Source organism: Mobula hypostoma, chromosome 6 (genome assembly GCF_963921235.1).
Source record: "Mobula hypostoma chromosome 6, sMobHyp1.1, whole genome shotgun sequence".
NCBI classification, from domain to species: Eukaryota; Metazoa; Chordata; class Chondrichthyes; order Myliobatiformes; family Myliobatidae; genus Mobula; species Mobula hypostoma.
In genome coordinates, this window is record NC_086102.1 from 108,832,637 (window position 1) to 108,858,026 (window position 25,390).

The 25,390-nt window shown below is 47.8% G+C and overlaps 1 protein-coding gene across 8 annotated transcripts in view; it reads left to right on the forward strand.

The window, feature by feature from the left end:
- Positions 1-24,949, forward strand: part of spega (striated muscle enriched protein kinase a) — a 376,412-nt gene extending 351,463 nt beyond the window's left edge. For 7 of the 8 annotated variants that reach the window (XM_063051419.1, XM_063051422.1, XM_063051421.1 and 4 more), the window contains 5 exons: positions 4,014-4,253; positions 11,698-11,921; positions 14,109-14,184; positions 17,011-17,160; positions 19,477-24,949. In XM_063051419.1, coding sequence (XP_062907489.1) covers positions 4,014-4,253; positions 11,698-11,921; positions 14,109-14,184; positions 17,011-17,160; positions 19,477-19,708 — 922 coding nt within the window. In that variant the 3' untranslated portion in view covers positions 19,709-24,949. Of the gene's footprint in view, positions 1-4,013; positions 4,254-11,697; positions 11,922-14,108; positions 14,185-17,010; positions 17,161-19,476 lie in introns of those variants that run through there. The other variant, XM_063051426.1, reaches the window with a different exon arrangement.
- Positions 24,950-25,390: the final 441 nt, after the last annotated feature.

The following is a 25,390-nucleotide window of genomic DNA, read 5'->3' on the forward strand; positions in this document are numbered from 1 at the left end:
CATAGAACAGTACAGAGCATACAAAGCAGAACATACAACATACAAGATAAAACACAAAATATGGAGCAATACATTGCACATGTAACATAGAACAGTACAGTGAATATAGAACATATAATTTAACTCAGTACAGGCCCTCCAGCCCACAATGTTGTGCCAACCTTTAAACCTGCTCCAAGATCAATATAGCCCTTCCCTCCCACATAGCCCTTCATTTTCCTTTCATCCATCTGCCTATCTAAGAGTGTCTTAAACGTCCCTAATGTATCTGCCTCAACATCTTCCATCCACTCACCACTCTCTGTGTAAAATAATCTGCCTCTGACATTTCCCATAAATGTCCCTCCACTCGCTTCAAAAGCATGTCCCCTGGTATTGGCTACTGTCGCTCTAGGCAAAAGGCACTAGATAGAGTGCGCACTCTGTCTATGGCTCTCATAAATTTATACACTTCTGTCAAGGTGCTTCTCATCCTGCTTCGCTCCAAAGAGACCGAGCTCACTCAATCTTTCTTCTGAGCCAAGAAATAAAATTATTATAACTTACAAAATAAATAGTGCGTAAAAGGAAGGAACCTCATGGAATCATAGAGGTATACAGCACAGAAACGGGCCTTCTGGCCCAACTGGTCCATGCTGACCCAAAACTAGAGTGCATAGGTTTAAGGTGAGAGGAGAAAGATTTAAAGAGAGAGGCAAGTTTTTCACTTAGAGAGTGGTTAGAGCTCTTTGGCCTAAATCCTCCATGTTGAACAAGTTGTCTATCTATCCTAGTCCTATTTGCCTACACTTGACCCATATCCCTCTAAATCTTTCCTATCCCTCTATCTCCAAATGGCTGTGGAGTCCAAATCATTGGGTATATTTAAAGCAGAAGTTGATAGGTTCTTGATTAGATTGGGCATCAAAGGTTACGGGAGAAGGCAGGAGAATGGGGTTGAGAGAGAAAATAAATCAGCCTTGATGGAGTGGTAGAGCAGACTTGATGGGCCAAATGCCTTTTAACAACTTTAATTTTACCTGCCCCAAGCATTTCCTCTGTCAGCTTGTTCCGCATACCCACCCCACTCTGTGTGGTAGATGTTGCCCCTCGACTCCCCTTTAAATCTTTCTCCTCTCACCTTAAACCTGTGTCTACTTTCAGGCTCCCCCTACACTATGACCAACCCCCTCATGGTTTTATACACATCTATACAGTCACTCCTCAGTTTCTCTCTCCAGGGAAAATAGTTATGGTGTTGCACAACACAGAAACAGTCCCTTCAACCTACCTCTCTTTCAACCGACTGTGATACCAATCTACACTTCCCTACATTAGGTTCATATCCCTCTAGACCTTTCCTATCCAAGTACCTGTCCAAACACCTTTTAAAAATTGTTACTGTATCTACCTCAACCATCTCCTCTCAGTTCATCCCAGATATTCAGCACGCTCTGTGTAATATTGGAATTATTGTCACATGTATCGAGATACATTTCCTTGCATACTTTCATTCAGATTAGTTCTGTACACAGCACATTGAGGATAACAATAACAGAATGCAGAAAAAGAGTGTAACAGTTGAAGAGAAAGTGCAGTGCTGCAGGCAGACAATAACGAACAAGGCCATAACAAGTAGATTGTGAGGTCAAGAATCCATCTGATCATACTAGGGATTCATCCAATAGTCTGAAAACAGTGGGGTAGAAGCTGTCATTAAGCCTGGTGGTATGTGCTTTCAGGCTTTTGTATCTTCCGCCCAATGGGAGAGGGGAGGAGAGAGAATGCCCGGGTGGGAAGGGTCTGTGATTATACTGGCTGCTTTACTGAGACAGTGGGATGAATAGACAGAGTCCATAGAGGGAAGGCTGGTTTCCGTGATGTGCTAAGCTATGTCCGGTACTCTGCAGTTCTTTGTGGTCACATGCAGAGCAGTTACCATACCAAGCTGTGATGCTTTCAGATAAAATGTTTTCAAAGGTGCATCAATGAAAATTGTTTAGAATCAACAGGGACATGCCAAATTTCTTTAGCCTCCAGAAGAAGTAGATGCATTAGATCCAAAACATTGACTGTTCATTCCCCTCCATGGAAGCTATCTGCCCTGTTGAGTAGCATTTTGAGTGTGTTACTCAAGATTTCAGCATCTGTAGAATCTCTTCTGTTTCTGTGTATTTTTTGGTTACTTAACTTATAAAAGAAACTTACCCTCAGATTTCCTTTGAATTTCTCCTGTCTCACCTTAAACCTGTGCCCTCTAGTTCTTGACTCCCCTGCCTTAGGATGGAGACTCTGATCCTCTACCAGTCAATGCCCCTCATAATTCTTAAACCACCAAATGTCACCCTTCAGTCTCATATGGTCTAGTGAGAGCAAACCCAGTTATCCAAGCTCTCCTCATAACTACATCTTTCCATTCCTGATGAATCTCTTCTGCACTGATCATCAGAATTCACCATACCTTCCCTTAAAATTTGATACCATAGTTCACCCTCTCGGAATCAGAACCACATTTATTATTACTGACTTATGTCAAATTTATTGTTTTGTGCCAGTAGTACATTGTAAAGACATATAGTTGCTATAAATTTAAAAATAAATAAATAGCACAAAAGTTTAAAAGAAATAAGGAGGTTCACAGGCCCATTGGAAATCTGATGATGGAGAGGAAGAGCCATTGAGCTTGGGTTTTTAAGCTCCTGAGTCTCCTCCCCAATGGTAGTTATGAGAAGATGACAAAACTCAGATGCCGAGGGTCCTTAATGATGGATGCCAGCATCTCAAGGCACTCCGTCTTGAAGATGTCCTCGATGACGGGGAGGGTTGTACCTGTGACAGAGCTGGTTGAGTCTACAGCTCTCTGCAAGCAGATGTAGTTTAGTGTAATATGGGATTGTATTTGGTGTAGACGTTGTGCGCCAAAGGGCCCCTTCCTGTGTTGTACTGTGGTCTGTTCCACCTCGAAGCATGCCATATTCAGTATAAGGTTGGGCTATTAATAACAAGGTGAGGAGGAACATACAAAAATTGCTGGAGGAACTCAGCAGGTCAGGCAGCATCTATGAAGAGGAATAAAGAGCCGAGACCCTTAATTCAGACTGGAAAGGAAGGGGACAGGACAGAAAAAATTGGGGGGGGTGGGTGGTGGTGGTTGAAGGAAAGAAGTATAAGCTGGCAAATGATAGGAGGAAGAGGAAAAGGGCTGAAGAAGAAGGAATCTGATAGGAGAGGAGAGTGGACCTTTGGAGAAAGGCAAGGAGGAGGGGAACCAAAGGGAAGAGGATAGGTATGTGAGGAAGGAGAAGGGGTGAGAGTGGAGCCAGAATGGAGAATGGGAAAAGACAGATGGAGGGAAGGGGGAAGCTGGAAAAATCAGTGTCTGTGCCATTGAATTGGAGGCTACCCATACAGAATATGAAGGTGAGGAGGAATTTCTTCCATCTGGGGACTGTGAATCTTTGGAGTTCTCTCTGTGGAGACAAAGATAAGCAGAACTTTTATTTATAGAGGTCATGGGGGTCATAGAGGGAGGTGGAGCTGAAACCAAGCATTGATCAGCTGATACTAAACACAAGAAGGCTGTACCTGAAAACAAAGTAGTGGGACCCACTCACTGAGTTATCAGCCGGGGAGCTGAGCCCAAAATAAAACACTGGCCAGACCCCAGCTGGAGAACTGCCGCCAATTCTGGGGCTCAGCAGTTTGGGAAGGGCATCAGAGTCTTAGAGAGGCCACAGACGAGGTTTGTACTACTGTTACCCTCCATGTTGTGGGAGTCTCTCACCAGAGAAAGCACAGTCCTTGTTGTGTTTTGTGTGTTTGGGATTATGTCTGTGTCCATGCTGCGCTCTGTATGCTTGGGGTCATCTCTGTGTCAGAGCTGTGTTCTGTGTTTGGCCCATGTCCACACTCCTGCTGTGTTCCATGTTTGTGTCCATGCATGCTATGTTCTGCGCCCATGTCTATGCTGACCGTGTTCCGTGCTTGGGGACAGGAGTATCTTCTATTACGAACGTACTCTCCTCCCCTTCCAGAGGCCGTTTTGGTGTGGTCCGAGAATGTAAAGAAAACTCCACTGGGAAGATTTTCATGGCTAAGATTATCCACTACGAAGGAGAGAACAAACAGACAGTCCTCCAAGAGTATGAGGTCCTCAAAGCCCTCCACCACGAAAGGATCATGTGTCTCCATGAAGCCTATGTCACTCCTCGATATCTGGTACTCATCGCAGAAAACTGCATGGGCAAGGAGATACTCTACAGTCTGATTGACAGGTAATGTCTCATTAACAGGTGACATGGTCTCATTGACAGGTAACGTGGTCTGATTGACGGGTAATGTGGTCTCATTGACAGGCAACGTGGTCCCATTAACAGGCAACAAGGTCTTGTTGACAGGTAATGTTGTCTCATTGACATTCAACATGATCTCACTGACAGGTAACATGGTCTCATTGACAGGTAATGTGGTCTCAGTGATGTTTAACATGGTCTCACTGACAGGTAACGCGGTCTGATTGACAGGTTAAATGGTCGCATTGTCAGGTAACATGGTCTAATTTTCAGGCAGCATGGTCTCATTGACAGGTAACGTGGTCTCATTGACATTTAACGTGGTCTCACTGACAGGTAACGTGGTCTCACTGACAGGTAACGTGATCTCACTGACAGGTAACGTGGTCTTATTGATATGTAATGTGGTCTCATTGACAGGTAATGCAATTCCGTTGACTGATAATGTGGTGTCGTTGATGGGTAAAGTGGTCTTATTGGGAGGTAATATGGTCTCCTTGACAAGCAATGTCTCCTTGAAACATAATAGAGTCACAGAGAAGCAGCCAGTCCTAGCAAAGTGCAAACCCTCTCACTGTCTGCATTAAATTCCATCTACCATTTTTCCAGCGGATGCAGATCACTCTGCAAGCCAAGACAGCCTTCCTCGCTGGCCACTACACCCCCAATCTTAGTGTCATCTGCAAATTTGCTGATCCAGTTAACCATATGATCATCCAGATCATTGATGTAGATGACAAATAACAAAGGACCCAGCACCGATCCTGGGGCACACCACTAGTCACAGGTCTCCTGTCAGGGAGACAACGATCTATTACCACTCTCTGACTTCTCCGACAAAATCAATGTCTGATCCAATTTACTACCTCATCTTGTATGCTGAGCCACTGAACCTTCTTGACCAACCTCCCATGCAGGGCCTTGTCAAATGCCTTGCTGAAGTCCATGTAGACAACATCTACTGCCTTGCCTTCATCCACTTTCCTGGTAACTTCCTTGAAAAACTCTGTAAGATTGGTTAGACATGGCCTACCACAGATGAAGCCATGCTGACAATCCTTAATCAGTCCATGTCTATCCAAATACTTATAAACCCAGTCCCTTAGAATACCTTCCAATAATTTTCCTACAACTGACATCAGACACATGGGCCTATAATTTCTTGGTTTCTGTTTACAGCTTTATTTAAACAGCGTAACAACATTGGCTGTCCTCCAATCCACTGATACCTCTCGTCGCTAAGGATGATTTAAATATCTGTGCTGGGGTCCCAGCAATTTCTGCACTTGCTTCCCATAGGATCCAAGGGAATACGTTGTCTGTCCCTGGGGATTTATCCATCCAAATTTGCCTCAAGACAGCAAACACCTCCTCCTCTGTAATCTGTACAGAGTCCATGAGGTTGATGTCTCTTTGCCTCACTTCTATAGATTCTGTCCATTTCCCAAGTATACATAGTTGTAAAACAAAATTTAACATCTCCCCCATCTGTTTTGGCTCTACACATGGATTACCATTCTGATCTTCCAGAAGGCCAGTTTTATCCCTTGCAATCCTTTTGCTCTTAACTTATCTGTAGAATCCCTTAGGATTCTCTTTCACCTTGTCTGTTAGAGCAACCTCGTCTTCTTTTTGCCCTCCTGATTTATTTCTTATACTCCATAAGTACCTCATGTGTTTCTTCCTGCCTATATCTGCTATGCAACTCATTTTTTTTTCTTAACCAGGGCCTCAATATCTCCTGAAAACCAAGGCTCCCTACACTTGTTATGCTTACCTTTTATTCTGACAGGCACATACAAGCTTTGTACTTGCAAAACTTTACTTTTGAAGGCCTCCACCTTTGCCAGAAAACAGCCTATCCCAATCCACACTTGCCAGATCCTTTCTGACACCATCAAAATTGGCCTTTCTCCAATTTAGAATCTCAACCTGCAGACCAGATCTACCTTTTTGCAAATTTACTTTGAAACTAATGACATTGTGGTCACTGGATGCAAAGTGTTCCCCTACTCAAACTTCTATCACCTGCCCTGTCTCATTCCCTAATAGCAGATCCAGTATCACACGCTCTCTCATTGGGACTTCTATGTACTGATGAAGGAAACTTTCCTGAACACATTTGACAGATTTAATCCCATCTAGTCCTTTTACCATATGGGAGTCCCAGTCAATATGTGGAAAGTTAAAATCACCTACTATAACAACCTTATGTTTCTTGCAACAGTCTGTGATCTCTCTACATCCTCTAAATCCTGCGGATTGTTGGGTGCTCTGTAATATAGCCCTATTAACATGGCTATACCTATCTTATTTCTCAGTTCCATCCATAAGCCTTATTAGACGAGTTCTCCAGTCTGTCCTGATGGAGCACTGCCATGACCTTTTCCCTGGCTAGTAACGCCACCTCTCTTCCTTAAATCCCTCCTGCTCTGTCATGTCTAAAACAACAGAACCCAGGAATACTGAGCTGCCAGTTCTGCTCCTTCAGTAACCAAGTCTCATGTGCTCTTGCTGATGGGTAACGTGGTCTCATCGACAGGCAAAGTTAACTCATTGCCAGGTAACAGGATCTCGTTGATGGGTAACATGGTCTGATTGATGGGTAACATGGTCTGTTTGATGGGTAACATGATGTCATTGATGGGTAATGTGGTCTGATGGATGAGCAATGTCTCCTTGACAGGTAATGTGGGCCCATTAACGGATAACATGGCCTCATTGACTGTGTAAGATAACAGAACTGGTGGAGGTGTACATAACTCACAATCACCAACATTGAGTTGGGGTTTCACTTTAAGAGGCTGGTCTGATGTGTTGACGTTATTACGTAAATATTTCTAGTGCACTTTTGTGTTTTTGTTCTGAAGTTCAATAAAATGTGTTACGGGTTTCATTCAATATGAAATACCTCAGTCTGTTTTATTTGCGAAAGCCTACTCTGCTGCCCCTGAAGTGATAGGACTATTCCAGAGTCGTTGAACATATCAGCCTACTCATTCACTTTGAACCTGCTGGAGTTTTGCGAGCAAAACGCCGTTGCTGGGTTTGTACAAGCCAAGGCCTAATTTGCTCTGGAAGAAATCGCCACTGGCGACACACCTGTAAGCCCAGTCAGCAAGAGCCCCATCATAAAGATGCCCACAACTCCAAAGCAGACGACACCAGGCCTGTGTTTTTCCTGTGTTTGCTTTGGTACAATCACTAGGAAGTGCTGACCGCCTTGCAGCTATGAGAGTGCCAGCACATCGAGTCAACAAAGGTCTGTGAACACCATGGGTTCCGACTGCCAAGGCCATCGACCGTTCACTACGGACATCTAACAGTGTGACACTTCCTGTGTGACACGGATGCTCAAATGAGTGTGCTGCCAGCATTACCTATTGATGAGAAGGCAAAGAGCGATGAAACCTTACTGGAGGCCGCCAGTGGCAACAGGATCCAGACATGATGGGTGATACTCTGCTTCAGTGATGACATTACACATGGGGCTTCGTCCTGGCTAAAGTGGCCAGACCTCTGCTCAGTGCAGATTTTCTGTGTGCCCAAGGACTATTTGTTGATCTTAAGAACTGCTGGCTTGTGGACATTAAGGACTTTGGGTCATTACCCTGCTCAACAGTAAGTTCCCCACAGTGACTCTGTCTAGCGCATGTACCACTGCATGTGAGCTTACTCGACTGCTGGGTGAATTCCCAGACATCACCAAGCCCACATTCTCCACTACAGTCACAAAACATGGGGTTGAGCACCACATTTTCACAAAGGGCCCGTCAGTCGATGCCCATGCACGTAGACTGGGCCCTGAAAAGTTGGCAACTGCGAAAGCTGAGTTTGCCAATGTGTAAAGACTTGACATCATACACCAGTTGAATAGCCCCTGGGCTTTGCCACTCCATATGGTCCCTAAGTCACATGGTTGCTACACGTCTGATGGTTACCAATGTCTTAATGAGGTCATCACCCCTGGTCATTACCTGGTCCCACACATCCAAGACTTTTTGGCACATTTAGCTGGAAATGACCAGGGCATTTGATGATACCAAACGAGCTCTTTCTAACACCAACCACTGATAGCCATTACTACTGATGCTACAGACTGCTGTGGGTGCTGTGTACCGCAATTGGTTAGAAGCATGTGGCAGCCGCTCACCTTCTTCAGCCTGCAGCTCTATCCCCCCGAAAGGAAAGCATGTTTGACCTTGAGCTTCTCAGTCTCTATCGAGCTGTCCGCCACTTTTGTTTTCTCCTGGAGAGTCAGCATTTTCACAGCACTCATTGACCACAACCCCCTTATTCACATGGTGACCCTTGGTCTGCACAGCACCACGCCACCTGGCCTACATATCAGAGTTCACAACATATCAAGGGGAAAAATAATCCCATGGCCGGCCACTGGGGCCATACACATAGAGGGTGACTATTCCAGAATGGCTGCAAAACAAGATACTGACCCAGAGGTCCAGGCTTACGGAACACCAGTCACGGGCCTGTGGTTGGCTGATATTAAGTTCAGGGAAGCTAGGGTTTCTCTCCTGTGTGATGTCTCAACTGGTCACCCTTGCCCCATCGTACCCGTGTACTGGAGACAGACTGTTTTCAACTCTATACATGACCTCTTGCATCTGGGGTGTAAGGCCTCACAGAAACTGGTTGCACTAAAATTTGTTTGGCATGGCCTTAGAAGGGACGTGGGGAGTGCCAGCAGGCAAAAATTAACCATCATGCTTAGGTGCCATTGGCCCCTTTTGGGGTCCCTAATCAACAGTTTGGCCATGTCATTGTGTAACTAGTTGGTTCTCTTCCCCCCCCCCCATCACAGTTTCACACACCCCCTTACCATGGTAGGCCATACCACCAGGTGGCCAAAGGTCATCCCTCTTGCATCGATGACGGCTGCAGACGTGGCTCGGGCGTTCATCAGCACCTGGGTTGCTCGGTTTGGCACCCCTTCTGATGTTTCCTCTGACCGCAGTCCCCAAATCACTTCAGACCTCCGGGCTGCAATGGCCCAGAACCCTGGCATTCGGCTGCATCACATCACGGCATACCACCTGCAGTCCAATGGCCTATGTGAGTGGTTTCACCACTCCTCTGAGGGCTGAGACCAGGCTGCTGTGAGGGCTTTCCTGACCGATGAGTGTTGACATGATAGTCTCCTGTGCATCCTGCTGGGGCTCAGAGCTGCTCCAAAAGAGGTCTGTGGCTGAGTTGGTATATGTGCAACCATTACAAATCCAGGTGATTTCACTCCTGACGCCACAACCGCCTGGTCAGCCTCTCAACAGCGTTCCACTCTCCTCAGTAAATTCAATTCCTTTTCACCTATTCCTACCTCCCATCATGATGTACAGCACCCTTGGGTTCCTGTTGACCTACGTTCCACCTTGTTTGCTTTCGTTCGCCATGATGCACAGCAACATCCCCTTAGGCCCTGTTACAATGACCCATTCTGAATTTTGGAACAGGGAGAAAAGACTTTTATCATAGATAAGAGGGGTAAATGAAAGCTTTCAAAGGTACATTTAATGTCAGAGAAATGTATGCAATATACATCCTGAAATGCTTTTTCTTCGCAACCATCCATGAAAGCAGAGGAGTGCCTCCAAAGAAGGAATGACTGTTAAATGTTAGAACCCCAAAGCCCCCCCAGCTCCCCTCCTTCCAGCAGCAATGATTCCCACTGACAAAAAAAGCATCAGCACCTGTCAACGAGCACTCAAGCGTGAGCAAAGCCACAGCAAAGACACAGACTTGCAGTTACCCCAAAGACTACTTGTTCACCCGATATTCGACATACCATAGGCTCTCTCTCTCCCTAATAAAGGAGAAAGAGGTGTCTCCGTTTCACAGCGAGAGAGGAGACATAACAAACAACTTGCTGGTTTACGATGTTAAAAGTCTGTTGCGTCACTTTTTCCAAGCTCTAGGCCCAAAGATCTCAGGTCTCTGGAAACACGGCTTTAAATCTTCCATCTCCCATGACACACCGATCTGCCCAGACATCGACCTTCGAACTGCCTGTCTCCAGAGCCATGAGATCTCAGTCCTTTGAAGGCGAGCTGAGCTCGTAGGCTGAGCCCCTGGCGTGCCAAATAATGGTCAGTTGTGAAGCCCTGAGAGTGGGTCCCATTCCCACAAAGAACCGTAGTCAGCATGTAACTCCAGGTCAGGGTCTTCAAAAGAAAAATAGAGATATTAAAGGTGGAAATAGAGCTGTTTCCGAAGATGCAAGCGAAGGAGTCGCCATTAGGCGCCATTAATGCTCTTAAGCTCCTCCTCCGACTGCACGTATTTTGGTAGATGCCTTAAACTGGCCTACCGAGACTTGGAGTATTCTGCTGCCATGCTCATGGCATTACAACATGGCCATAAGCGCGTTAACGCACCTCTGGTCTAGTCAGAGGTACCTGCTGTTCCTCCACCCATGGAGAACAGGTCCTGAGCTGGGAGGCTCGACCGAGCTTCCGAAGGGCTCACAATGCCGGTTTTAGTGAATTCTGTGGGTCCTGTGTAGGGTAATGTAACTGGGGGAAATGTACATAATTCACAACCACCGACATTGAGTTGGTCTGACGTGATGATGTTATTATGTAAGGATTTTTAGCACACTTTTGAGTTTAGGTTTTAGAATTCTCATTGTCAGGTAATGTAGTCTCATTGACAGCTAACATGGTCTTGCTGACAGGTAATGTCTCATTGATAGGTAATGTGGTCTTGCTGCCAGGTAATATGGTCTAATTGGCACAAAATGTGGCTTGATTATCTGGTGACTTGACCCTATTGACCAGGGACCATTTTAACGATCAGTAATGTAGTTTGATTCATGGGTGATGAAGATTAACAGGGAAGACCACAAGGCTGGCAAGTGAGCAGTTGGATAGACAGATTACATTCTTACTAAATTAAAAGGGACACCAGTTGATTGATGGTAAACTTGCTTGAATGACAGGGAGTATCACACAAATAGGAAAGTAACGTGGTTTGAGAACAGGTTAACATGGTTTGAGTCACCTGATTGAATTGTTTCATTGACAGTTGACAGCAGTGGTGCTGTGGGCGTGGAATTTGCACATTTCTCTGTGACTATGTTGGTTTCTCCAGGTGCTCTGGTTCCCTCCCACATCCCTAAGACATATAGGGGTGGGTGGGTTTATCAGAGGGGTGGAACCTAGGAGAATTGATAGGAATGTGAGGAAATTCAAATGGGATTTGCATTGAATTAGTGTCAATGAGCGGTTGGTAGTTGGAATGGACTTGATGGGCCAACTAGCTTGTATGTGCGAAACTTCAATGTAGGTAGACGGTAGTAATGCTTTTTGATCGGTCAGCCTACAGATGCCTCCGGAATGGTTCCAGACACTGCAGTCTCCTGCCTGGGAGGGGCGATCACTGACTCCTGTCCCCCCTTTCCCTCCTCTCCCAGGTTTCGGTACTCGGAGGATGATGTGGTGGGATATATCCTTCAGATCCTGCAGGGACTGGAATATCTCCACAGTCGCCGGATCGTCCACTTGGACATAAAGCCTGACAACATCATCGTCACCTTCCTCAATGCCGTCAAGCTGGTGGACTTTGGCAGTGCCCACTTCTTCAATCCGATCGTGCCTAGGGCCCTGGGGCATCGCGTGGGCACACTGGAATACATGTGTGAGTATGGAGCCTGTGTCCCCTCCCCACCCACCCCCCGAGCATGTTCCCTTGTCCCTCTCCCACTGATCCGGGCTCAGGACCATCTGCCTGCTCTCCACCAGGGAAACAGGGAACCAGGCAGGGTCCACAGGGAATCGCCTGCCCAATGGTGTCCCGGGAACTCACTGCCATCTCCGAGCTCTCCTCTCTCTAGGGCAGTGTGACTCCAGCAGGACACAGCAGTTGTGACTGGCCAGAGGTTGCTGGATGTCGTGGGTAGATGCCTTCATTGTGGCAGAGAGGACTTGGCCAACCAGAATAATTAAAGCAGGAGGTGTCTATGTATATGAGCAAGAGTGTGTGTGCACTTGGAGACGTGTGTGTAAGAAAGAGACCATGTATGTGAGAGGTAGTAAGTATATTTGTGTGTGAGTGTGTGCATGTGAGAGAGAGCCTATGTGTGTGAGATTGGATGTGTGAGAGAGTGTGTGTGTCTGTGGGTGAGAGATTGGGTGTGTGTGAGAGAGAGAGTAAGAGTATATGTGAGAGACAGAGTGTATTTGAGAATTTGTGAGAGAAACTGTGCATGTGTGTGTGTGCATGTAGCCAAAGACAAAACCCCGTGGCTCAAACTCTGGGTGAACTGACTGACCGACCTTCGTGCACCAACTGCCTGACAATCATGATTGTCCTTCATCCCCATGTTCGCATCGCCAGCATTCGAGTGCAGAGTACACCTGATTCCAGATGTCCTTTCTCACCCATTCTTGTCGTTAAACTTCAAACATGGAACATTCAGTGGAGATCTGACCTCTACTCCTCCACATCCCTGTCTCTAAGCCCTAAACTGACCTCTGACTCCCCTCTCTGTCCCCAAAACCATCCTTACGAACTTAAAGAACAATTAAGTCAGAGCCACAATCACAACAGAGGCCACATTTCAGTGCCATCTTGAAGTTCTCCTCATAACTCAAACCCTCCAGTCTTGGTTACATCCTCGTGAATCCTTTCTGCTCTGTCTGCAGCATAAGCACATCCTTCCTACAGTATAGTAAACAGATCTGCACACAATACACAGAGTGTGGTCTCACCAATGCTGTGTGTGTGTGTATATATATATATATATATATATATACACACACACGCACACCTCTGCTTGAACATGTGTGTCTGGTCACTCCTGGTGGTATTTTGTCTGAGTTTCTGCGCCAGTTGATGGTCACTAACTCTCATCTCCTGAACAGAAAAGTGGGTCTAATTAGATGGCTGTAAGTATTGCAAATATCACCTCCTGTGGCTGAATAATTACAGTGGAGCATTCAGGACAAAAACCCAGTGCTCGATTATGCATTGTAGATCTCCACCCTATTACTATTACTATCACCTTGCTCCCCCTCTCTCTCTTTATCTCTTTCGCTCTCTCTCTCTCTCTCTCCCCCCTCTTTCCCTCCCTCCCTCTCTCATTCTCTCTCTCCCCTCTGTCCATCTCTCCCTCCCTCTCTCCCCCTCTCTATGATTCATCACGGTCCAGTATCTAATTTTCCTTGCTCCCTCACTCATAATCTCACCCTCTCTTTCCTACCAAACCCCATCAGCTCTCCCTCCTTCTCTCATTTTCATTACTTGTCCCTCCTCCTACTCTCCCCTGTCCTCTCTCCCTTCCCCATCCCCTCTTCCTCTCTGTCCCCTCTTCCTTCCCTGTCCACTCTTCCTCTTCTGTTTTCTCTCTCTCTCTATCTCTCTTTATCTCTCTCTCCTCTTCCCCTCTTTCTCTCTCCCATCCTCTCTTCCCGTCTTTCGCCTCTCCCATATCCTCCAGTATCTTTTAAGTAGTCTCAGAATCCCTAACTGATTATTCTTTCTCTTGTTTTGTCACTCTGTCTGTCTTCCTATCCATCTCTCTCTTTCTCTCACCTCTCATTCTCTTCCCTCTCTCCTGTCCCCTCTTTCTCACTCTCTGACACCCTCTCTCTCCTTCTGCCCCACTCTCTCTTTCACCCTTTCTGCCCCACTCTCTCTTTCACCCTTTCTGCCCCTATCTCCCAAACCCTCTTTCTCTTTTCCTCTCTGTCTTCCTCCATCTCTTCCTCTCTCTATTTCTCTCTCTATCCCCCCCATCTCTCTCTCTCTCTCTCCTCTCTCTCTCTCTCTCTCTCTCTCTGACCTCCTCTCCTTGCTCTACCTCTCTCCCTCTCCCTCCCCAAGCTCCTGAGATGATGAAGGGCGACCCCATCGGACCACCGGCTGATATCTGGGGTCTGGGCGTGCTGGTCTACATCATGTGAGTAGAGCATTTATTGGTGTGTGTGAGCACTGTGATGGGAAGGGCCGGGGCTACATTCTGCCTGACGCCCGGCAAGGCTTGCTGACCGATTTGCCTGTTCCTCTGGCGCCTATGTTTACCACGGGAAGGGGTGGAACGCTGGTCAGTGCCAGTATCACTGCTCCTTGTGCTTGCATGTGGGGGTGGGAGCGTGTCACGGGGAACAGGCAAGGGATCCACGTTCACACTGAAGAACACTCCAGCTCCAACGTAGACGATAGAACATAGGAGAGGAACAGGCCCTTCAGCCCACAATGTCTGTGTCAACCATGCAGCCAATCCTGCTTGCCTGCGCACAGCTCGAATCCCTCCACACTCTGCCAGTCTAAATGACTCTTCCACTACCTCCACTCGCTGTGCAATCAGGCACCCAGCGCTGTCTGCAGACAGAACTTCAGCCTGCACATCTCACAGACACTCAACTACAGCATGGTTCAGGCCTGTCTGCCTGTGTTGTTGTGCCAGCCTTTTAACCTACTCTGAGATCAATCTACAATTCAGCATTCAAGACTGTTTATCGCCATTCTACAGTGGACAAGTGTAAAGGAGAATGAAATTATCTGATGCAGCATAAAAATACACAATACGTATAAAAGAAGCAATAAAACAATAAATATAAATATAAAAGCAATCCTATAAAACACAGCATACAAGAATAAGTGAACTATGAAGAGACGTCTGGATGCCTGTTTTATAGATACTGTAAATCTCTCCCAGTGTGTCCTTCCCTCTTGCATGGCCCTCCATATTTTTCATTCATCCATGTGCCTGTCTGAGAGTCTCTTAAATGTCCCTAATGTATCTCTCTCTCCACCACCCCAGCTGCATGTTATATGCACCTACCGCTCTCTGTGTAAAAAAAACCCCCCCTCCCTCATCTTTCTTACGCTGGCAACTCCCCCCTGTCTTTTCAGTCCTGAGGAAGGGTCTCAGACCAAAATGTCAACTCTCCTTTATTTCACTTTATTTGATGCTGCCTGACCTGCCGAGTTCCTCCAGCATTTTGTGTGTGTTGCTCTGACATCCTCCCCATACTTTCCGACAGTCACCTTAAAATTATGCCCCATCATATTACCCATTTCCACCCTGGGAAAAGGTCACTGGCTGTCCACTTCATCTCTGCTTCTTATCGGCTTATACACTTCTATCAAGTTGCCTCTCTTCGTCCTTCGCTCCAAAGAGAAAAGCCCTGGCTCACTCAATATCTCCTCGTAAGACATGCTCTCTAAACCAGGCAGCACCCCCTCTAAAGCCTCCACATCCTTCCTATAATGAGAGGACCAAAACCGAACACAATATTTCAAGTGTGGTCTAAGCTTAAATCTCCTTTAAACTTTCCCCCTCTTATCCTGAATGCATGTCCTCTGGTATTTGACATTTCCATGCTGGGGAAAGGAAGATTCTGTGATTTACATCATGTTTTTTACACAGAGAGCGGTAGGTACTTGGAATGTTCTGCCAGGGTTAGTGGTAGACGCAGACAGATACAGTACAAGTGTTTAAGAGGCTCTTAGAAAGGCATATCAACATACAGAGAATAAAGGGATGTGAGTATTATTTAGGCAGAAGGGATCAATTTCGATTGGACTAACATTAGTTGTATTTGTCACATGTACATCGAAACATACAGTGAAATGTTTGATTTTGCAGCAACAACCAACACAGTCCAAGGATTGTGCTGGAAGCAGCCCACAAGTGCCAGCAAGCTTCCAGCACCAACAGAGCATGCCCATAACTCACTAACCCAGCCTAAAAGCACACACGACCAGGCTCAAGGCAGCTGTTGAACAGTCTTTGAACAGTCCTTTAATACAATCCGATGGACTCTATCTCACAATCTACCCCATTATGATCTTGCACCCTATTGTGCACCTGCAGTGCACTTTCTCTGTGTAAACAGGGTGAACGCAAGCAGGCTATTTCCCCTCGGGCTGGGTGAGGCTACAACTACAGGTCATAGGCTTAGGGTAAAAGGTGAATATTTAAGGGAAACCTGAGGGGGAGCTGGTGCAAGTGTGGAACAAGCTACCAGTGGAAATGGTGGATGCAGGTTGAATTGGAACATTTAGGAGAAGCTTAGCGGTACATGGACTGGAGAGGTATGGAGGACTGTGATGCAGATGTAGATTGGAATGAGCAGAAGGCCAGGCCAGTATGGACTAGATGGCTGAAGGGCCTGTTTCTGTGCAGTCATGTTCTATGACTCTATTCTGCATTCTCTTAATGTTTTAGCTTGTTCACCTCAATGCACTGTGTAGTGATTTGATCTGTATGCAAAAGAAACTTTTCAATGTACCTTTGGTATGGGGCAACACGATAGCACATTTAGCATAATGCTATTACAGCGTCGGTGATCGAGGTTCAATTCCCGCCACTGTCTGTAAGGAGTTTGTACGTTCTTCCCATAACCACATGAGTTTCCTCCAAAGCTCCGATTTCTTCCCACATTCCGAAGACGTACGGGTTAGGATTAGTAAATTGTGGGCACGTTGGTGTCACAAGCATAGCGACACTTGCGGCTGCCCCCAAGTACCCCGCGGACTGTGTCGGTCGTTAATGCAAATGATGCATTTCACTGTTTCAATATACATGTGACAAAAGCTAATCTTTAAATCCTTTCAATCTTTACATTTACAAATGCAATAAAAAAAAGGAAACTTACATCACGGAGTTCTGATCTGCAACTGGTCATGGTAGAAAGGGTCCGCGTGGATCCAGGGAAGTGGGAAAGTGTCGGATGTAGCTTCTGGGTGGTCCTCATGGCTGGTGTGACATGTGTTCCAGGTTGAGTGGGCGATCGCCCTTTGCTGCAACAGACCCAGAGGAGACAGAGAACAGAATAAAGTCGGCACAGTTTGACCTCACCAAGTGCTACCCTAACGCCTCACAGAATGCCGCACACTTCCTCAAACGAATGCTCTGCATGTTTCCAGCGTGAGTATTCGTCCCAATGTCTGATATCATAGTGTGTCAGACACCAGCTCCTCCATCTTCGCTTTCATTTTGGTGTCCTTTTTCATCAGACTTAGGCTTGGAACATAGGATAGAGTGAAACTCCCTCTACATGGTCACATCACGAACTCCTAGGGTCAGGCATAGTGCGAAGCTCCCTCTACACTGTCCCATCACACACTCCCAGTCTCAGACACAGATTGAAGCTCCCTTTGCAACATCACATCATACACTCCTGGGACCAGACACAGAGGGATGCTCCCTCTACACAGTCCCTTAACACACTCCCAAAGTCAGACACAGAGTGAAGCTTTCTCTGCATTGTCCCACCACACACTCCTAGGACAGGGTTAGATAGAGAATACATTGTCTTTTTACACTTAGCTGATCTAAAATAAACAGAAGAAACTGTCAGAAAAGATAATTTACCCAAAAATAGTCTGTACCAGTATTAAACTGGAGTGAGCCAGCTATGAGTTGAAGCTCCAGCTCCCTACATTGGTCCAAGAAGGCTCAGTAACAGATTCCATCATACTCAGTCATTAATGTTGCTGTCAACTGAACCATCACCTTCTTAGTGACAACAATTCCACGTTCTACTTCCTCTTGTGTGCAGAGAGGCTTCCCAATTTCAGTCTTACTAGATTGGGTTGGGTAGCTGGACAATGGATTGGTGAGATAGGGTTGACAATGGGTGGGTTGTCTGGGGATTCAGTCTTGCTATTGGAATTGGGTTAGATTGGCACGAGATGGGGTGGGTTGAGGAGGTGAAGGGTTAGGTGGTAAGTGGTTTAGATTGGGTGGGTGGTGTTGGGATTTGGTTCAGTGAGTACCTGGTGGGTTGGATTGTGGCAAGGATTGGGTGCCCAGTGGGTCAGATTGGGTGAGTGGTATTGAATTTCAGGGTTTGATTACATGGTGGTGGTGTTGAATGGTGATAGTGCTGTGTTGGGTGAGCGTACAGTGTATTGAGTTGGTGGTATTGGGGTTGGGTGGGGATTGAATTGGTGGGTTTGGGGTTGGCGTTGGGCAGATGGTGTTTGGATTTGGTTGGGTGGGCAGGGTTGGGGTTGGTGTTTTGTGGGTGTGGTTGGGTAAGTGTTGTATTTGGGCTTAGTTTGGGTGGATAGAGTTGGGGTTCAATTGTGGGCAGGTTGGTTTATTAGATAGTGCTGAGGTAGTGTGGATAGTGTGGTCAGGGGAAAGGGTTGTGGTCAGGTGGGTGTTGGGTGTTTATTGGGTGGGTGGTTTTGGGGATGAATGCTGTTGAGAATGGTGTGGAGGGGATGGGGTTAGGTGAGCAGTGGATTTAAGTTTGGAGGGTTGGAGTTGGGAAATGAAGGTGTTGGGTGTTTTGGGGATTGGTTTGGGTTTAATGGGTGTTATTGAGGTTGGGTGGGTGGGGTTGTAGTTAGGTTGAGGGTTGGACAGGATTGGATTTATTTGGGTGCTGTTGGGTTGCAGTTTGGTTTGGTGGGTGGGGTTCTGGTTCATTTGAGTGGGTAGTTTTGGTGTTGAGTTAAGTTGGGTGGGTGATGCTGAGATTCAGTCATGAATGGTGTTGAGGTTGGGTGGGTTGGGGTTGGAATGGATGGTGTTGGGGTTTCAATTGGCGAGGTTGGATGAGTTGTTTGGTGGGTTGGTTGATGGGTTCAGTGGTTGGTGTGGTGTGTGATGTTGGGGTTGGGTTCGTGATATTGGGGATGAGTTGTGCCAGTGGGGTTGGGATTCAGTTGTGAGTGTGTTCGAGATGAGGTTGGGGAGGTGGTATTGGGGGCAGGTAGGTGGGATCAGGATCAGGTGTTGTTGGAGTTTAGTGAGTGTGTTATGTGATGGCGTGGTGGGGTTGGGGTGGGTGTTGTTGGTGTTGCTTTGGCTGGTTGGTGTGGAGGGTCTTGTTAGGGTCGGATTGAGTATGTGGCATTGAGATTGGGTGCATGGAGTAGGGGCTGGGTGATTTTGAGATTGGGTTGGATTGTGTGGAGGTGTTTAATTTGGGTGGCTGGAGGTGGGCTTAAGTGGATATTGTTGAGGTTGTGGTTGGGTGTGGTTATGGTTGGGTGATGTCCGGTTGAGTGGTTGAGGTTGGGTGGGTGGGTAGTATTTAGATTGGGTGGGTGGTGCTAAGATTGGGTGAATGGGTTAGTGTTAGGATTGCTTGGTATTGGGGTTGGATTGGGTGGGGTTGGGGTGGAGTTAGGATTGGGTTTGGGGATGTCAGGATCAGGTATTGTTGGGTTTTGTATCAATATGGCCTGTAAGTGTCCCTGCCACTGATGGTGTCCTCCTTGGCCCCAGGTCTCGTCCCTCAGTAAAGGAGTGCCATGCCAACCCCTGGATGCAGGACAACTACCTTATGAAGCTGCGGAGACAGACCCTGACCTTCACCACCACCCGACTGAAGGAGTTCCTGGTCCATCACCAGCGCAGGAGAGCCGAGACCCTCACCAGGCACCGGGTCCTGCTCCGCAGCTACAGCGGCATCTCCTCACGGCCCGCCACCCCCAGCGGTAACCCGGGAGCCCAGTGACCCCCTCACTCCACTCCACCCTCTGAACACCGAGCGGGGCGGGCTCGCGGAACATTCCAGTCAGCGTGCATCTGAACGCCCCGACCACCTTCCCCTCCTCGACCACTGATGTGTCCTCGGGGATTGTCTGCCGAGCAAGAACTGAACCAGGACTGGTGGGGAGGTGGGCTGTGGGATTTAATAGATGTAATTTTTGCCCTGGTAACAGTAAGGAAGCCCCCACTCCCCCCGCCCTGCTGCACATACCCCAACTCCTTGTGTTGGCTTGTGAGCTCAGAGGAGGTCTGTGTGGGTGGGATGCGGAGGTTGTGCTGGGTGGGGGAGGCGAGGGGGCAGAGAACAGCCTACAGCCCCTCCTTCCTTGCCTCTCCTCTCCCACTTGATTCCCACCCCTCCTCCACCTTTTGCTCGTCAGCCCCATCTTTCCAGACCCACTCAGCAAGAACCGAGAGGCAGGGTGAGGCTTGGAAGAGGCAGGCCAAATGGCCCCCTCTGTGTCACTTGGACAGTGTTCAGAAGATGAGGCTGGTCATTGTAGGCTCAGCTCAGAGTGCTCAGCCTTCCATCGAACATTAACTTATTCAATCGTCTGTCAATCTTGCCCGAAAGAGGCAAGTGCCCTCCAAACAACTCCCCCCAGCACCTCAACTCTCACCTTTCTCTCATCGCGTCCTCTGCCGGTTGAGACCCCCCCACTCCCCCTTCTCCCCGGGAGATTGCCAGCATCTCCACACTGCGTGGAAGGGAAGAGACGGTCAAAAGTAACTGATATCACAGGCTCTTGTGATTGGTCTAGGGTCAGGCTGATAGAACCAAGCCCTTGTCCGAAAGGGTGGGAGGGGGGGTGTGACTCCTGGCAGAGGAAACAGTGGCTTCCGTTTCAGGGGGTCTCTGTATCATCGCTGGAAGCACGTTGAGCTGAAGAGGCCGAGGCCTGCGCTCGAGAGAGCGTTGGCCGACACAGCGGCTGGTGGGGATTTCTGCATATATTTTTATACTTGTGCGTACACGCCAGGGCGAAGCGTGCATCGCAACACACACACTAGTGTGTGCCCTAGTGTGGGCATACAACCTGCTTTAAAAATTGCAGTGGATTATTGCACAGCACAAGAGCTAACAAGCAAAAAAAAAAGAGGGGAGACCCCTTCAACATCTGTGTACTTAGATCATATCAAGCTCCAGCCACTAGTACTGATCCCGATAAAGGGCCTCGGCCCGAAACATTTCCTCCATAGATCTGCCTGTTGGAGGTTTAGCTGGAAGACAGTTAGATGCCAGTGGCTTGCATCAATCATTTAGACCCTGCTTTGTGTATCCCCAGTGAATCCAAGGCTTTCAACAGACAAGTGGGGCGGCAGAGAGAGGCAGCAGAGAGGGTGGGTGAGCTGCGGTGTGGGATCGGAGAGCAGTCTGTAAGATCTTGAGCAACATGCTCGTACAAAATACTGGAGGAACTCAGCCTGTCAGGCAGCATCTATGGAGTGGAATAAATAGTTAATGTTTCAGGCTGGGACACTTCATCAGGGCAGAAACTTCTTCAGGCCTTTACCTCTCTGACCTATCACCTCCCAGCTTCTAACTTGATCTCAATAAAGGGTTTGGCCCGAAACACCTCCCCCATAGATGCTGCCTGACCTACAGACTACCTCTAGTACTTTGTGTGTATGTTACTCTAGATCTCCAGTAGCTACAGAATCTTTTGTCTTTATTACTCTACTTCCCTCTCCCCCCACTCACCTGTCTTCCCCTCCACCTTTCTCCTCCGTCACCCTCCGCCTTCTTATTCTGGCTTCTGCCCCCTTCCTTTCCAGTCCTGATGAAGGGTCTCAGCCCAAAGCGTCAACTATTTACTCCTCTCCATAGATGCTGCCTGGCCTGCTAAGTTCCTCCAGCATTTGGTATGCGTTGCTCAAGATTACCAATAACTGCAGAGTCTCTGGTGTCTCGCCCAGCTCAGACAGTTAACCACTCACTGGGGGAGGAAGCAGATGCCTCATTGAAAATTAACCCGAGGGATGTTGCAGTCCAGGATTAGAGGAGCAGACAGCAGGAGAAATGCTGTGAGTGCCAGAGAGGGTCTGGGAAGAAATTCCAGACCTGAAGGAACAGAAGTCGGAAAATACCACTGGCCCCACGAACCTACCCTCCATTCCGCATCATGGCCGATCTTTTTAACCTCCAAGCCTAACTCCTCAGCTCCCTCATTCGTCCTTGGAATAAAGGATGATCTGGTGAAGAGAGAGGTTATAACTGGTTGCAACTACACAGGGAACTGCAGACACTTTGGGACTAGTACAGGGCTCTGCAAAAGGTTGTAGGGAAAAGTGGCCATGGAGAGATTTTGGGGAGTGACCTTCCTAAGGTCCGTAAAACCCTAAAGATGTAGGAGCAGAGTTAAGCCATTCAGCCCATTGCGTCTGCTCTGCCATTCCATCATGGCTGACTGACTATTCCTCTCAATCCCATTGTCCTGCCCTCCCCCTAACCAAGGTTAGACCCCGTTTGGAGTGAAATGTTGCTGGGAGGAAGACACTCCTCCTGAAACCCCTCCTGGCCCTTAAACTGGGTGCTACGGTCTCTCACCCAGCCTTTGTCCCAACTCAATATTGGCCCTGTCCACTCATCCCTGGATAACACTCAGCCCTTGTTCCAGTCTCTTGTTGACCTCACCTTTCAGCAACCTTTCCAGCCTTCACCCTGTCCATCACCAGCCTCTCTCCTCCGTCTACTCTCCTTCCCTGCAGCTTCCTGTCTCAGCCCCTTCTTCCCACTCCCTCACCCTCCTCATCCTCTCCTCTCTCTGGTACTGTGCCTTCACAATGGCCAATGCACCCTCCTCTCTCTCTCACACACACTCTACCTATCTCTCTCTCTCTCTCTCTCTCTTGTTTCAACCTCTTTCTCTCTGACTCTTTCTGTCTCTCTCCCTCTCCCCCCTCTCTCTTTCACTCTCTTCCAACGCCCCAGATTGACCTGACTCAACATCACTGGAAAGGACCACACAGTTAACATCAAGCTGGTTTCAGTTCCCACTTCCAAACATACCTCCCTCCCTACAAATTTACTTTGGAGATCTTTTGTGTCCTTTTCTGTCACACACAAACTCAAAATTGCCTGCAGTGCCAATATCCAGTGCCCCTGATTTCCACAATTTGGTTCTTGGAGACTTCCATTCTGCTTTTATTGCCCTCTCTATCTCTTGCCCTATTTCTCTCTCTCTCTCTCTCTCTCTCTCTCTCTCTCTCTCTCTCACACACACACACACATCCTAGTCTTGCAGCACCCCCCCCCCCGCCACCTCCAGTATCTCACCTTCTCTCCATCTCTTTCCTTCTCCCCCTGGGTGGGGTAAGAAGTGTAGAACAAGGAGGTAAAACACTGATATGAGGTGAAAGACTCGGAACCACATGGTCAGGATTTAGGTTTACACAAGGGCACCATGGTAGTGCAGCAGTTAGTGTGACACTATCACAGTTCAGGGCATTGTAGGTCAGAGTTCAGTTCCGGCACTGCCTATAAAGGAGTTTTTATGTTCTCCTTGTGAACTGTGTGGGTTTCCTCCGGATACTCTGGTTTCCTCCCACAGTCCAAAGACAGTGGTTAGCAGGTTAATTGGTCATTGTAAATTGTCCTGTGATTAGTCGAGGGTTAAATAGATGGATTGCTGAGCGGTGCGGTTCATTGAGTGTGAAGGACCTGTTCCACGCTGGATCTCTAAATGCAATAAAAAATAAATAAATCGTAGTGTAGAGGCAATGTTAGCCTTTATTGCCGAGGGGTTGGGTTTCGAAAGATTCAAGATTGTTTCTTGAAGTGAGAAGTGAGAAACTGTAATTATCCCAGTTTGGGGTGAGGTCCCACCAGGAAGACCACATGCATTTTTGGTCTCCACTCTGAAGGTTACACAACACTTACCTCACAGTGAGTGCAATATAGATACCGTTTATTAGTATCTGGGAACGAGTGTTGTCCATTGGGAAAGATGAGGGTTGGCCTAATGTTGCTGAAGGTTTGAAGAATGAGGGGTAATATTACTGAGCTGTGTGGAGCTATGGCCCAGACCAGTACATCCCATGCCATGGAGCTCAGAACAGCCAGCCGGTCTCGGGAGATGGGTTGGCAACCTGGGACAGAAGCAACGCCCTCTCTGAGGGTTGTGAATTCCATGAATTCTCTCTCCCTGGGAGGTACGATTACCAAGAAATTGTGCTGGAAAGTGAGGCAGTGTCGGGAGTCAGGAATCAGGTTCAGGGGGTTTCCGGGTGTCTGTTGTGACTTGTCCTCCATTTCCATCATTCTGTCCATCACCATCACAAACTCTTTGTCCATCTCTCCCTTTCTCATGCACACTCTCTTCCCTACCCCTTCTCTGTCCCTCACTCTCTGTTTCCCTCTCTCCCTCACCTTTTTCACATTTTATTTCTCATTTCTCACTTTTTGTTGCTCTCTGAACTTCTGTCCCCCTTTCATTCTTTGACCGCTCACATTTCCTGTATCTCTCTTCCCCCATATACTCTATACAGTATCTCTGATCTCCTTACCACACCGTCACTATCTGGCCTCTGATGCACTCTTATCCTCCGATTTTCTCTCTCAATCTCTTCTTTCGCTCTGTCTACCCTCCGCCCCACCTGTGTTCTCTTTTTATGCTTTTCTCTCTCTCTTTCTCACTCTCACTCTCACCCACACCCACCCTCGCTAAGTCGCATCCCTGTCTCTCGCCCTCTGCCCCCTTTACCCTTGCTCTCTCTAGACAATCAGACAGTTTCGATCTGCCTTCCCCCCAACCCTCCTACCTGCTGCCCTCCCGTAGCGGGGGCTGAGACTTCCCACCTCCTCTGCTTGGCTTCCCTCACATACTGCATTATCCTCCACCCTCCCCTCCTACGGCCGCCTCACGGGTGGCCCAGCAGAGACCCCCGAATCCTCACAAATCTCTGGCACAGCAAGGGCAGGCAGGGGTTGAAATAGTTCGGCTGCCAGTCTGTGGTCCCGGAGAAGGCGGGTGTACGCACCGAGACACACCGACGTGGGGCCCACGATGTCAGCCGGTGCTGTGGAGAGATCGGGCGATGGCCTGTCGATGTGACGATGGGGATGCAATATAGGTCCTCACTGGTTTTCGATGCGCATATAATCTCCGTGAACGGACGGAGCAAGGCGGCGTGTGTACGGGTTTAACGGTGGCAGTTAGCTGGCAAGCAGCAATGGCGTGATAACTGAGAAATAAAGACAGTCAGAAACGGCCTGGTGTGTGTGTCTGTGTCCTTACGAATGACCATCAGTGGGCACTGGGTATTGGTCACCGATGTCCAGGGAGGGTCCAGTGGTGCCGTCCACAGGTTTTATATTGTGGACCACTCTACACTGATCAAGCGTATGGACTAATTCACGGGCCACCGCCCAGTCCGGTTCATGTGCTCCTGCCAGTGGATATCATTCAGGCATAAGGCGATCGGCATCAAAATACCCCTTGAGTCTTCAGGGTCTGTAATCACAGTCTTTGCAGGAAAAGTAATGATCATTATAAAAAGTGTTGAAGGCAGAGAATATTTTATATATATATAAAATTTCGAGATTCGAGTTTATTTATCACAGTACATTGAATCATACAGTGATATGCGTTGTTTGCGTTAACCAAAGGAGTCCAAGGAGGCACAGGGGACACACTTCTGGCGCCAA